This window comes from Delphinus delphis, chromosome 12 (assembly GCF_949987515.2).
Source record: "Delphinus delphis chromosome 12, mDelDel1.2, whole genome shotgun sequence".
Taxonomy (NCBI): Eukaryota; Metazoa; Chordata; class Mammalia; order Artiodactyla; family Delphinidae; genus Delphinus; species Delphinus delphis.
Genome location: NC_082694.2, coordinates 43,996,170 through 44,010,781, shown reverse-complemented (window position 1 = coordinate 44,010,781; position 14,612 = coordinate 43,996,170). Strand labels below are relative to the sequence as shown.

Below are 14,612 nucleotides of genomic sequence, written 5' to 3'. Positions count from 1 at the left end.
CAAGGATTTTCAGATTCTTGCTGTCAAACTCAACATCATGTAACACAGAACTGCAACCATTAACTAAGAAAAATTGTTTTTTCTTTGTTCATACATATATATAAAGAGAGAAGACAAATGGGGGTGGGAGGGAAGAGAGAGAGAGAGAGAGAGAGAAAGAGAGAGAGAGAGAGAGAGAGAGAGAGAGAGAGAGAGGTGGGGGGAGGGGCAGAGAGAGAGAGAGAGAGAGAAGGAGACAGATATTGATTTCCCCTTCATTGATCCTAATTTAGTATTCTGAGTTGAGCAGCAATCAGAAATGTGTTTCGCACTCACTTCTAGGGACGAGTTAGAAATTAGTAGAGATATATACTTTATTGTGATTTCAAAAGTGTTCACTACATGTAATACTAAATGAAGGAATGAAAGAAGAGCTCCAAAGAATTCAATAAAATGAATAGAATCCAAAAATCCCTTTTTACAAGTCTAACCAATATGCTAATCTATCATAAAATAAACACCTGATGCTATTTACAGTTTGCTCAATGTTTCCAGAGTTCCTTACATTTATTAAAGTGCATTTTAAATGCATTTTGAAAAATCATAATACTTCTAAAGAAAAGAATTGTGAATGGTTTAAATTACATAACATACCTCAACTCTTGCCTTATAAAATTCAATATCATGTAGCCTCTCTTTGTATCTGCTAACTTCACTTTCCAGCTTATCAACTCTGACAGCCTTCTCCCGAAGCGCATCTAATTCATCTCGATACATTCTTGCAGAACGAGCATCCGAAAGCAAATTCATGTTCTAAATATAAACACATATTAATATTTAAAATATTATTTTCTATTTTCAAATTGATAATCCTTGGGTTGTACAATTTGAAGAATTTACCAAAAAAACACACCAAAAAACAATGACTTGTGTACTTTTTTTTTGGCCGCGCCCTGTGGCATGTAGGATCTTAGCTCCCTGACCAGAGATCAAACCCGTGTCCCCTGCATTGGAAGCCCAGAGTCTTAACCACTGGACTACCAGGGAAGTCCCTGACTTGTGTACTTTATTATTATTTTAAAATTATTTATTTATTTGCACGGGGTCTTCATTGTGGGAGGCGGGCTCCTTAGTTGCATTTCACCAGCTCCTTACTTGCGGCACATGAGGTCCTTAGCTGTGGCATGCAAACTGTTAGTTGCGGCATGCGTGTGGGATCTAGTTCCCTGACCAGGGATTGAACCCAGGCCCCCTGCATTGGGAGCGCAGAGTCTTATCCACTGCGCCACCAGGGAAGTCCCTGACTTGTGTACTTTAAAAGTGTGATTTTTGTGGGACGATGAGGCCAAGTGGTTAAGGCGATGGACTGCGAAAAGTGTAAATTCAATGGTATATAAATTACACCTTAATTATTTTTTTTAAATGGGGAGATAAAAAAGCCTTTTTTAAAACCAAGAATATGCATTTTAAACATATATGTTTCTAGGGACTTCCCTGGTGGTCCAGTGGCTAAGACTCCATGCTCCCAATGCAGGGGGAGTGGGTTTGATCCCTGGTCAGAGAACTAGATCCCACATGCTGCAACTAAGAGTTCACATGCTGCAACTAAAGATCCCAAATGCAGCAATGAAGATCCTGCACATGGCAATGAAGATCCTGCATGCCACAACTAATACTCAGTGCAGCTAAATAAATAAATGAATATTAAAAAAAATAATAAAATTAAAAAAAATATGTTTCTATACAAAAATAAAAGCATATGCTGTATAAAAACTTTTATATATAATGTTCTCCATTAAGAATGTAAAAAATATTCAGGATATTTTAAAGTAAGTAAACCTCTCCTCAACATAACCATTTGCAATGAATTTAAGGTGAAAAGTTAACTTTAAAATGCCAGATAGTAAAAACACAGAAGAGGCAAACTCTTACAAAAGTTTAGAGAAATAATGTTTCTATCCAGACATGTTACCAAAACCCTGCTGAGTTTTTTGTTTCTTTGTTTGTTTGTTTTTCCGGTACGCGGGCCTCTCATTGTTGCGGCCTCTCCCGCTGCGGAGCTCAGGCTCCAGACGCGCAGGCTCAGCGGCCATGGCTCACGGGGTCTAGCCGCTCCGCGGCATGTGGGATCTTCCCGGACCGGGGCACGAATCCGTGTCCTCTGCATCGGCAGGCGGACTCTCAACCACAGCGCCACCAGGGAAGCCCATGCTGAGTTTTTAATACTTTCACATCAATGATTACTTGCATATAATTAGTGCATATCTTTACGCCATTTGAAATAAGTATTAAAATTCAACCTTTTTAAAGCCCTCTTGTAATCCTTTGAGTAGCAGTAATCAAAGTGCGATCCAGGGAAATCTGTGGGTCCCTGAAACCCTTCCAGGGAATTCATGAGGTCAAAACTATTTTCATAATAATACTAAGACAGTACTTGCTGTTTTCACTCTCATTCTCTCATGAAGGGACAGTGGAGTTTTCCAGAGGCTACATACATGGCATGTGATATCTTAACAGATTGAATGCAGAAATATTCAATAGATATGAGAATCTGGTAGTCTTCAATTAATCCAGGCATTTAAAGAAGACTTGCCAAAAATATAAAAGACTACTATTCTTCTAATTTTTTTTTGTTTTGGAAAATAATGGTTAATTACTATATAATTTTTATGTTAACATGGAGTGGATTGAGTATTATTTTTAAATGAATTAATAAATACTTTTAAAATTCTTAGTTTTGATTTCAAATATAGTAAATTCCAGTAAAGAGAATACACATTAAATAATCCTCATTAATCTTCAAGAGTAAAGAAGGGTCTTGAGACCAAAAAGATTGAGAACCACAATTTTAGATGGAACACAAATACAAAAAAACCCTGCTACCAAGAAGTGGAATAGCAGCAACAGCAAACCTAAAACTAAAAATTATGATCCCTAGATTCATTCATCTAGAAAGTTCCCAGTTTATGATTCCACAAGTGAAATGTTTCCTGAATTTAAAATGGCAGGTTAGGTGACGTAAGGAGAAGAAATAATTATCCAGCCTTACCCCAATCCTTACCATTTATGGGTTAAAGAAGACCTCTTGTACTACCTCTAAATGAAAACTAAACATTACAGAGTAATTAAAAGAAGCAAATGCTTAAACAGTCTTGGTTCAAGATGAAAAAACACAAAGCATTAGAAAAATAAAAATAGTATTTAAAAAAGTAAAAGTTTGGATCTTATTTAGTAGAAACAGTGAAAAATTAAAAAGCATTCTGTCATATATAAGGTTAACATAAAGCACCATCAGACAGCAGAGACCTAGAGGTGTTGCAGCTTCCAAGCCCACAGAAGCCAATACATAAAAAAGAGAAACATGGAACTGGGCCAGTCCTAAGAGTCTCCTTGGAATCTTAGCAAAGTTTGAATAGAACTAATAGAGAAAAAAGAAAACTCCAAAGACCTTTCTAGTTTTGATTTCTAGTTTTGGTTGTGGCATTTTTGAAGAGAGAAACACTGAAAAAGTCATTGGATCTCATGAAACCTCAGGAAGCAGTAAGGCAAATGTTATATATTATAAGGAGAAAAATCAATTTCCAATTGATCCTATATAATAAAAGTTCCAGGTACAAACCTCTTGTTGCAGCCTTTTTAGTTCTATTTCCATTTGCTCAAGTTCTTGTTTACAGTCCAACAACTGTTCAGTCTTTTCCTCCCTTAAATGCAAAAAATATTTATTGAATAATAAACTTAATGCTTTGAAAACTATGATCATCATCTGTATCAATACAAATTTATTATCATTACTAAACATCTAGTTTAACATAGTACTGGCCATAATCCCAACCTAGGGAAAAAGATAAAGAAATTGGTATTACGAATTTATATGACTGGATGTCGTAATACTCTCCCAAGGCTAAGAACCTCAGTGACTAATGTCCTCATAGTTCATAAGGTAGCTTCTCTCTCTTCATCTTTTCTGCCATCCCCCAATTCTCACTCTCCTTTAGCTCTTTCTCCCTCTCTGCCTAGTCAAAGACAAATAAGCTGGAAGAGTTTTTATGAAAGGCAATATTATCTGGGTCTGAGACTTCTAACAGTCTCCAAACTATTTTTTTTAATAAATTTATTTATTTATTTTTGGCTGTGTTGGGTCTTAGTTGCTGCGCGCGGGCTTTCTCTAGATGTGGCGAGCGGGGGTTCTCTCTGTTGCGGTGTGTGGGCTTCTCATTGCGGTGGCTTCTCTTGTTGCGGAGCACAGGCTCTATGCGCGCGGGCTTCAGTAGTTGTGGCTCGGGGGGCTCTAGAGCGCAGGCTCAGTAGTTGTGGCTTGCGGGCTTAGTTGCTCCGTGGCATGTGGGATCTTCCCGCACCAGGGCTGGAACCCGTGTCCCCTGAATTGGCAGGCAGATTCTTAACCACTGCGCCACCAGGGAAGCCCCAAACTATTTTCAACATTTACAACAACCTAAAGAAAATGATACACTGCCACAGATACCTAATACATTTTTGACCGGAGACGTATTACAGCTACAGGAGTTAGTTACTGCAAAAATCCCCCTGCTAAAATCTTTATCTCTATTGGTTTCTTCCCTGTAGTCCAGACATCTTTGTATTTCTCCTACTATACACTTTTTTCTTTTTAAATTGCTTTACTTCTAACTCCCATTTTCTATCTCCCCTCCAGAGCCAAGCTTCTCAAAGTTAAGTCTCCACTCACTATCTCTACTTGTCCATCTTCTGTTCTTAAATAATAAAAAGTAATTGTTCATTATGTAAAACAATCTGCTTCTAACATCTTATACCTGCTTAGGTTTAAAATTTTTTTTCACCAGAAAAATTTTTTATTGAAGTATACTTGACACACAATGTTATGTAAGTTATGGATATACACTACAGTGATTCAAAATTTTTAAAAGTTATACTCCATAAAATATTGGCTATATTCCCTGTGCTGTATGTACACAATATATCCTGTAGCTTACTTTATACATAAGTTGTACCTCTTAATCCCCTACTCTTATACTGCCCCTCCCCCTTCCCTCTACCAATTGGTAACCACTGGTTTGTTCCCTGTATCTATGAGTCTGTTTCTTTCTTGTTACATTCACTAGTTTGTTTTATTTTTTAGATTCGACATATAAGTGACATCATACAGTATTTGTCTTTCTCTGTCTGACTTATTTCACTTAGCATAATACCCTCCAAGTCCATCCATGTTGTTTTAAATGGCAACATTTCATTTTTTATGGCTGCGTAGCACTCCATTCTATGTATACATACCACATGTTCTTTTTTTTTTTAACATCTTTATTGGAGCATAACTGCTTTACAATGGTGTTAGTTTCTGCTTTATACCAAAGTGAATCAGTTATACATATACATATATCCCCATATCTCCTCCCTCTTGTGTCTCCCTCCCTCCCACCCCTCTAGGTGCTCACAAAGCACTGAGCTAATCTCCCTGAGCTATGCAGCTGCTTCCCACCAGCTATCTATTTTACATTTGGTAGTGTATATATGTTCATGCCACTCTCTCACTTTGTCCCAGCTTACCCTCCCCCTCCCTGTATCCTCAAGTCCATTCTCTAGTAGGTATGTGTCTTTATTCCAGTCTTGCCCCTAGGTTCATGACCACTTTTTTTTTGTTTTGTAGATTCCATATATATGTATTAGCATACAGTATTTGTTTTTCTCTTTCTGACTTACTTCACTCTGTATGACAGACTAGGTCCATCCACCTCACTACAAATGACTCAATTTCGTTTCTTTATATGGCTGAGTAATATTCCATTGTATATATGTGCCACATCTTCTTTATCCATTCACCTGTTGATGGACACTTAGGTTGCTTCCATGTCCTGGCTATTATAAACAGAGCTACAATGAACATTGTGGTACATGAATCTTCTTTTTGAATTATGGTTTTCTCAGGGTATATGCCCAGTACTGGGATTGCTGGGTCATATGGTAGTTCTATTTTTAGTTTTTTAAGGAACTTCCATACTGTTCTCCACAGTGGCTGTATCAATTTACATTCCCACCAACAGTGCAAGAGGGTTCCCTTTTCTCTACACCCTCTCCAGCATATATTGTGTGTAGATTTTTTGAGGATGGCCATTCTGACCAGTGTGAGATGATATCTCATTGTGGCTTTGATTTGCATTTCTCTAATGATTAATGATGTTCAGCATTCTTTCATGTGTTTGTTGACAATCTGTACATCTTCTTTGGAGAAATGTCTATTTAGGTCTTCTGCCCATTTTTGGACCGGGTTGTTTGTTTTTGTGATATTGAGCTGCATAAACTGCTTGTAAATTTTGGAGATTAATCCTCTGTCAGTTGCTTCATTTGTAAATATTTTCTCCCATTCTGAGGGTTGTCTTTTCGTCTTGTTTATGGTTTCCTTTGCTGTGCAAAAGCTTTTGAGTTTCATTAGGTCCTATTTGTTTATTTTTGTTTTTATTTCCATTTCTCTAGGAGGTGGGTCAGAAGGATCTTGCTGTGATTTATGTCATAGAATGTTCTCCTATGCTTTCCTCTAAGAGTTTGATAGTGTCTGGCCTTACATTTAGGTCTTTAATCCATTTTGAGTTTATTTTTGTGTATGGTGTTAGGGAGTGTTCTAATTACATTCTTTTACATGTAGCTGTCCAGTTTTCCCAGCACCACTTATTGAAGAGGCTGTCTTTTCTCCACTGTATATTCTTGCCTCCTTTATGAAAGATAAGGTGACCATATATGCGTGGGTTTATCTCTGGGATTTCTATCCTGTCCCATTGATCTATATTTCTGTTTTTGTGCCAATACCATACTGTCTTGATTACTGTAGCATTGTAGTATACTCTGAAGTCAGGGGGCCTGATTCCTCCAGCTCCGTTTTTCTTTCTCAAGATTGCTTTGGCTATTCGGGGTCTTTTGTGTTTCCATACAAACTGTAAAATTTTTTGTTCTAGTTCTGTGAAAAATGCCATTGGTTGTTTGATAGGGATTGCACTGAATCTGTAGATTGCTTTGGGTAGTATAGTCATTTTCACAATGTTGATTCTTCCAATCCACGAACATGGTATATCTGTCCCTCTGTTTGTATAATCTTTAATTTCTTGCATCAGTGTCTTATAGTTTTCTGCATACATGTCTTTTGTTTCCTTAGGTAGGTTTATTCCTAGATATTTTATTCTTTTTGTTGCGATGGTAAATGGGAGTGTTTTCTTGATTTCACTTTCAGATTTTTCATCATTAGTGTATAGGAATGCAAGAGATTTCTGTGCATTAATTTTGTATCCTGCTACTTTACCAAATTCATTGATTAGCTCTAGTAGTTTTCTGGTAGCATCTTTAGGATTCTCTATGTGTAGTATCATGTCATCTGCAAACAGTGACAGCCTTACTTCTTCTTTTCCGATTTGTATTCCTTTTATTTCTTTTTCTTCTCTAATTGCTATGGCTAAAACTTCCCAATCTATGTTGAATAAGAGTGGTGAGAGTGGGCAACCGTGTCTTGCTCCTAATCTTAGTGGAAATGGTTTCAGTTTTTCACCATTGAGAACGATGTTGGCTGTGGGTTTGTCACATATGTCCTTTATTATGTTCAGGTAAGTTCCCTCTATGTCTACTTTCTGGAGAGTTTTTATCATAAATGGGTGTTGAATTTATCGAAAGCTTTCTCTGCATCTATTGAGATGACCATATGGTTTTTCTCCTTGAATTTGTTAATATGGTGTATCACATTGATTGATTTGCGTATATTGAAGAATCTTTGCATTCCTGGGATAAACCCCACTTGATCATGGTGTATGATCCTTTTAATGTGCTGTTGGATTCTGTTTGCTAGTATTTTGTTGAGGATTTTTGCATCTATGTTCATCAGTGATATTGGCCTGTAGTTTTCTTTCTTTGTGACATCTTTGTCTGGTTTTGGTATCAGGGTGATGGTGGCCTTGTAGAATGAGTTTGGGAGTGTACCTCCCTCTGCTATATTTTGGAAGAGTTTGAGAAGGATAGGTGTTAGCTCTTCTCTAAATGTTTGATAGAGTATGCCTGTGAAGCCATCGGGTCCTGGGCTTTTGTTTGTTGGAAGATTTTTAATCACAGTTTCAATTTCAGTGCTTGTGATTGGTCTGTTCATATTTTCTATTTCTTCCTGGTTCAGTCTTGGAAGGTTGTGCATTTCTAAGAATTTGTCCATTTCTTCCAGGTTGTCCATTTTACTGGCATATAGTTGCTTGAAGTAATCTCTCATGATCCTTTGTATTTCTGCAGTGTCAGTTGTTACTTCTTTTTGATTTCTAATTCTCTTGATTTGAGTCTTCTCCCTTTTTTTCTTGATGAGTCTGGCTAATGGTTTATCAATTTTGTTTATCTTCTTAAAGAACCAACTTTTAGTTTTATTGATCTTTGCTATCGTTTTCTTCATTTCTTTTTCATTTATTTCGGATCTGATCTTTATGATTTCTTTCCTTCTTCTAACTTTGGGTTTTTTTTTTTCTTCTTTCTCTAATTGCTTTAGGTGTAAGGTTAGGTTGTTTATTTGAGATGTTTCTTGTGTCTTAAGGTAGGACTGTATTGCTATAAACTTCCCTCTTAGAACTGCTTTTACTGCAGCCCATAGGTTTTGTGTCTTCGCATTTTCATCATCATTTGTTTCTAGGTATTTTTTGATTTCCTCTTTGATTTCTTCAGTGATCTCTTCATTATTAAGTAGTGTATTGTTTAGCTTCCATGTGTTTGTATTTTTTACAGACTTTTTCCTGTAATTGATATCTAGTCTCATAGCACTGTGGTCGGACAACATACCTGATACGATTTCAATTTTCTTAAATTTACCAAGGCTTGATTTGTGACCCAAGATATGATCTATCCTGGAGAATGTTCCATGAGCACTTGAGAAGAAAGTGTATTCTGTTGTTTTTGGATGGAATGTCCTGTAAATATCAATTAAGTCCATCTTGTTTAATGTATCATTTAAAGCTTGTGTTTCCTTATTTATTTTTATTTTGGATGATCTGTCCATTGGTGAAACTGGGGTGTTAAAGTCCCTACTATGATTGTGTTACTGTCGATTTCCCCTTTTATGGTCGTTAGTATTTGCCTTATGTACTGACGTGCTCCTACGTTGGGTGCATAAATATTTACAATTGTTATATCTTCTTCTTAGATTGATCCCTTGATCATTATGTAGTGTCCTTCTTTTTCTCTTGTAACAGTCTTTGTTTTAAAGTCTATTTTGTCTGATATGAGAATTGCTACTGCAGCTTTCTTTTGATTTCCATTTGCATGGAATATCTTTTTCCATCCCCTCACTTTCAGTCTGTATGTGTCCCTAGGTCTGAAGTGGGTTTCTTGTAGACAGCATATATATGGGTCTTGTTTTTGTATCCATTCAGCCAGTCTATGTCTTTTGGTTGGAGCATTTAATCCATTTACATTTAAGGTAATTATCGATATGTATGTTCCTATTCCCATTTTCTTAATTGTTTAGGGTTTGTTATTGTAGGTCTTTTCTTTCTCTTGTGTTTATACCACATATTCTTAATCCATTCATCTGCTGATGGACACTTAGGTTGCTACCATATCTTGGCAAGTGTAAATAATGCTACTATGAACACTGGGGTGCATGTATCTTTTTGAACACCACATTAACAAACTGAAAAAGAAAAACCATATGATCATCTTGATAGATGCAGAAAAAGCTTTTCACAAAAGTCAACACCCATTTAGAATAAAAACTCTGCAGAAAGTGGGCATAGAGGGACCATACCGCAACATAATAAAGGGTATATATGACAAACCCACAGCTAAAATCATACTCAACGGTGATAAGCTGAAAGCATTTCCATGAAGATCAATAGTAAGACAAGGATGTCCATTCTCACCACTTTTTTCAACATAGTATTGAAGTCCTAGCCACAGCAATCAGATAAGAAAAAGAAATAAAAGGAATACAAATTGGAAAGGAAGAATGAAAACTGTCACTATTGGGAGATGACATGACACTATGGATGAAAGCGAGCAGGACCCTGTGGGACCCTCCTAGGTGCAAGTCCTTTTCATGTCCCCTGTTTCTTGTTTGTAGGAAATAGGCTTCATTCAGCCTCCTGACACTCCCTGAGTTCCAAAGGGCAGATTCAAACAGTTGCTAATCAGGGAAGGAAGGGAATGTAGAAACAAAGGAGGAATAGTCAAGAAACAGCTGTGCAGCAATAAAGCAGGGTCCTGATGCCTCCTAAAGGAATATACATAAAAATACCTTTGAGTTCTCCTACAGGAACTAAGGCCCCCACCCAGGTGGAGGATGGTCACTTCAGGCTGAGCAGAAGATTCTTGGAATACCACCCTGTTACCTCACCACCAACCAATCAGAAGAGAGTGTGCACACAGGAGAAGATAACAAGACTCTGATCACCTCCAAAATTATTCTCCTTTTAAAAACTTTCATGGTCAAGCAGAATCTTCAGAGTTGGTTTTTGGACACAAGTCTACCTTCTCCCCAGGTTGCTAGCCTCCTGAATAAAGCAACCTTTCTTTTCCAACCAATACTTTTCTCTCAAGTACTGGCCTTCAAACAGTGAGCAGCTGAACCTAAGTTCGGCAACACAGATAGGAAATCCTAAAGATGTAACCAGAAACTACTAGAGCTCACCAACAAATTCAGTAAAGTTGCAGATACTAAATTAATATACAGAAATCTGTTGAATTTCTACACACTAACATTAAACTATTTGAAAGAGAAATTAAGGAAACAATCCCATTTACCATCACATCAAAAAGAATAAGATATCTAGGAATAAACCTACCCAAGGAGGTAAAGGACCCGTACTCAGAAAACTCTAAGACACTGATGAAAGAAACTGAACAACACAAACAGAAGGAAAGATATACTGTGTTCTTGGATTGGAAGAATTCATACTGTTAAAATGGCCATACTAACCAAGGCAATCTACAGATTCAATGCAAACCCTATCAAAATACCAATGGCATTTTTCACAGAACTAGATTAAATAATCTTAAAAATTGTATGGAAACACAAAAAGACCCAAATAGCCAAAAGAGTCGTGAGAAAGAAGAACAGAGATGGAGGAATCACGTGCTCTCACTTCAGGCTACACTACAAAGCTCCTGTAATTAAAACAGTATGACACTGGCACAAAAACAGACAATAGATCAATGGAACAGAATAGGAAGCCCAGAAATAAACCCACACATTTATGGTTAATTAATCTACAACAAAGGAGGCAAGAATATACAGTGGAGAAAGACAGTCTCTTTACTAAGTTATGCTGGGAAAACTGGAGAGCTACATGTAAAATAATGAAATTAGAACATTCTCTAACACCATACACAAAAATAAACTCAAAATGGATTAAGACCTAAATGCAAAACCAGAAACCATAAAACTCCTAGAAGAAAACATAGGCAGAACATTCTTTGAAATAAATCATAGCAATATTTTTTTTGATCAGTCTCCTAAAGCAAAAGAAATAAAAGCAAAAATAAACAAATGGGACCTAATTAAACTTAAAACCTTTTTGCACAGCAAAAACAAAACGACAGGGACTTCCCTCGTGGCAAAGTGGCTAGGAATCCACCTGCCAATGCAGGGTACACGGGTTTGAGCCCTGGTCCAGGAAGATCCCACTTGCCGAGCCCATGCGCCACAACTACTGAGCCTGGGTTCTAGAGCCCACGAGCTGCAACTTCTGAAGCCCACGTGCCTACATCCCGTGCTCTGCCACAAGAGAAGCTACCGCACCACAATGAGGAGTAGCTCCCGCTTGCTACAACTAGAGAAAGCCTGTTTATTAATAAATAAATAAATTAATTAATTAAAAAACAAAACTAAACAAAAAACCCCAAAAAGACAACTTCATTGAATGAATGGGAGAAAATTTTGTAAATGATATGACTGATAAGGGGTTAATATCCGAAATATATAAACAGTTCATACAACTCAACATCAAAAAAGCAAACACCCCAATTAAAAAATGGGCAGAAGACCTGAATAGACATTTTTCCAAAGAGGATATGAAGATGGCCAACAGACACAATAAAGGATGTTCAACATCACTAATAATCAGGGAAATGCAAATCAAAACCACAATGAAATACCGCCATACATCTGTCAGAACAGCTACCATCAAAACGAACACAAATAACAAATGTTGCTGAGGATGTGGAGAAAAGGGTACCCTCATACACTGTTGGTGGGAATGTAAATTGGTGCAGCCACTGTGGAGAACACTACGGGGGGTTCTCAAAAAACTAAAAATAGAACTACCATATGACCCAGCAATTCCACTCCTGGATATATATCTGGAAAAAAAAGCAACAAAAAACTAATTCGAAAAGATACATGCATCTGCTTACATTTTTTAAAAAACCCTAATTTTGAATGGAGAAATATTCCCATTGAGAGAGGAACCATAATTTATTTATTTAAGTGGATTCCAATTTTCACTGTAATGAACAATGTTTTGGCAAATAAAATCATTATACATAAAGCCCTGTATATTTCAGGACAGATTTCTTTTGTTTTGTTTTTTTAAAGTTTTAATTTTTAATTTATTTTTGGCTGTTCGGTCTTCGTTGCTGCGTGAGGGCTTTCTGTAGTTGTGGCGAGCGGGGTCTACTCTTCATTGCAGTGCGCGGGCTTCTCCTTGCGGTGGCTTCTCTTGCTGTGGAGCACGGGCTCTAGGCGCGCGGGTTTCAGTAGTTGTGGAATGTGGTTTCTAGAGCGCAGGCTCAGTAGTTGTGGCACAGGGGCTTACGTGCTCTGCGGCATGTGGGATCTTCCCAGACCAGGGATCAAACCCGTGTCCCCTGCATTGGCAGGTGGATTCTTTTTTTTTTTTTTTTTTTTTTTTTTGCAGTACGCGGGCCTCTCACTGTTGTGGCCTCTCCCGTTGCGGAGCACAGGCTCAGTGGCCATGGCTCACAGGCGCAGCCGCTCCACGGCATGTGGGATCTTCCCGGACCGGGGCACGAACCCGTGTCCCCTGCATCGGCAGGCGGACTCTCAACCCCTGCGCCACCAGGGGAGCCCTGGCAGGTGGATTCTTATCCACTGCGCCACCAGGGAAGTCCCCAGGACAGATTTCTAAAAGTACATTACATGTTTAAAGGTCCTTGGTATATACTGTCAAACTGCCCTGCAGAAAGTTCATTACAAATTTAAAATGCAACTAGCAGAGGATAAAAGAGCCTATATGTGAAACAATTTAACAACTGAAAAATGCCATGTTATTGTTCTAGTTTGAATTTATTTGAATACCAGGAAAGGCTAATTTTATTTTCTTATGACTGTACCATTAAAATTTCTTCTGATGAAAAGCTATTACATTTTGTGCTTTATAAGATATTTCTTACAAATATTTCTTTACAGGTTGTTAAATGCTTTTTTAAAAATTAAAAACAAATTTTTTATTGTGGTAACATATATATAACATAATATTGCAATTTTAAGTGTACAGTTCAGCAGCATTAGTTACATTTACAGTGTTGTTAAACTATCACGACTATGTATCCCCAAAACTTTTTCATCACTCCAAAGAGAAATTCTATACTCATTAAGCAGTAACTCTCTAATCTACTTTCTGTCTCTCCCAATATGCCTATTAAAGATATTTCATTTAAGTGGAATTATTCAATATTTGTCCTTTGTACCTGGCTTATCTCACTTAGCAAGTTGTTTCTATGGCTCATCCATGTTGTAGCAGCTAACAAAATTTCATCTTTTATGGCTGAATAATATTCCATTGTGCCTAAAGCACATTTTGTTTATCCATCTGTTCATGGCCATTTGGATTGTTTCCACCTTTTGTCTACTGGGAGTAATGCTACAATGAACATTGGCATACCAGTATCTGTTTGAGTGTCCGTTTTCAATTTTAGTGGGATATACCTAGGTGTGGAATTGCTGGGTCATATAAAAATTCTATAGTTAACTTTTTGAGGAATATTCCAATCCTTTGGGCTTCCCTGGTGGCACAGCGGTTGAGAATCCGCCTGCCAATGCAGGGGATACGAGTTTGATTCCTGGTCCAGGATGATCCCACATGCCGTGGAGCAACTAAGCCCTTGCACCACAACTACTGAGCCTTTGCTCTAGAGCCAGGGAACCACAACTACTGAGCTCATGTGCTACAACTGAAGCCCATGTGCCTAGAGCCCTTGCTCCACAACAAGAAAAGCCACCACGATGAGAAGCCCGTGCACCGCAACGAAGAGTAGCCCTCGCTCGCCCCAACTAGAGAAAGCCCGCACACAGCAAGGAAGACCCAACACAGCCAAAAATAAATAAATAAAATAAATAAAAATTTTTTAAAAACCCTCAAACTATTAAAAAAATTTCAATGCTTTTAATTTTACTTTTTTTTAAAAGTTTACCTAGGAACTCAATTTAAAAATGGACAAAGGATCTGAATAAACATGTCTCCAAAGAAGATATACAAGTGGCAAATAAGCACATGAAAAGACACTCAACAGGACTTCCCTGGTGGCGCAGGGGTTAAGAATCCACCTGCCGGGCTTCCCTGGTGGCGCAGTGGTTGAGAGTCCGCCTGCCGATGCAGGGGATGTGGGTTCGTGCCCCGGTCCAGGAAGATCCCACATGCCGCGGAGCGGCTGGGACCGTGAGCCATGGCTGCTGA

General features: G+C 37.9%; 1 protein-coding gene across 11 annotated transcripts in view; it reads right to left on the bottom strand.

The window, feature by feature from the left end:
• The window catches only part of CCDC88A (coiled-coil domain containing 88A), a 193,893-nt gene that overhangs the window by 54,081 nt on the left and 125,200 nt on the right, over positions 1 to 14,612 (bottom strand). For all 11 annotated transcript variants that reach the window (XM_060026582.1, XM_060026583.1, XM_060026585.1 and 8 more), the window contains 2 exons: positions 3,599 to 3,680; positions 634 to 792 (listed from right to left, as the gene is read on the bottom strand). In XM_060026582.1, the coding sequence (XP_059882565.1) occupies positions 634 to 792; positions 3,599 to 3,680 (241 nt within the window). The remainder of the gene's footprint in view (positions 1 to 633; positions 793 to 3,598; positions 3,681 to 14,612) is intronic.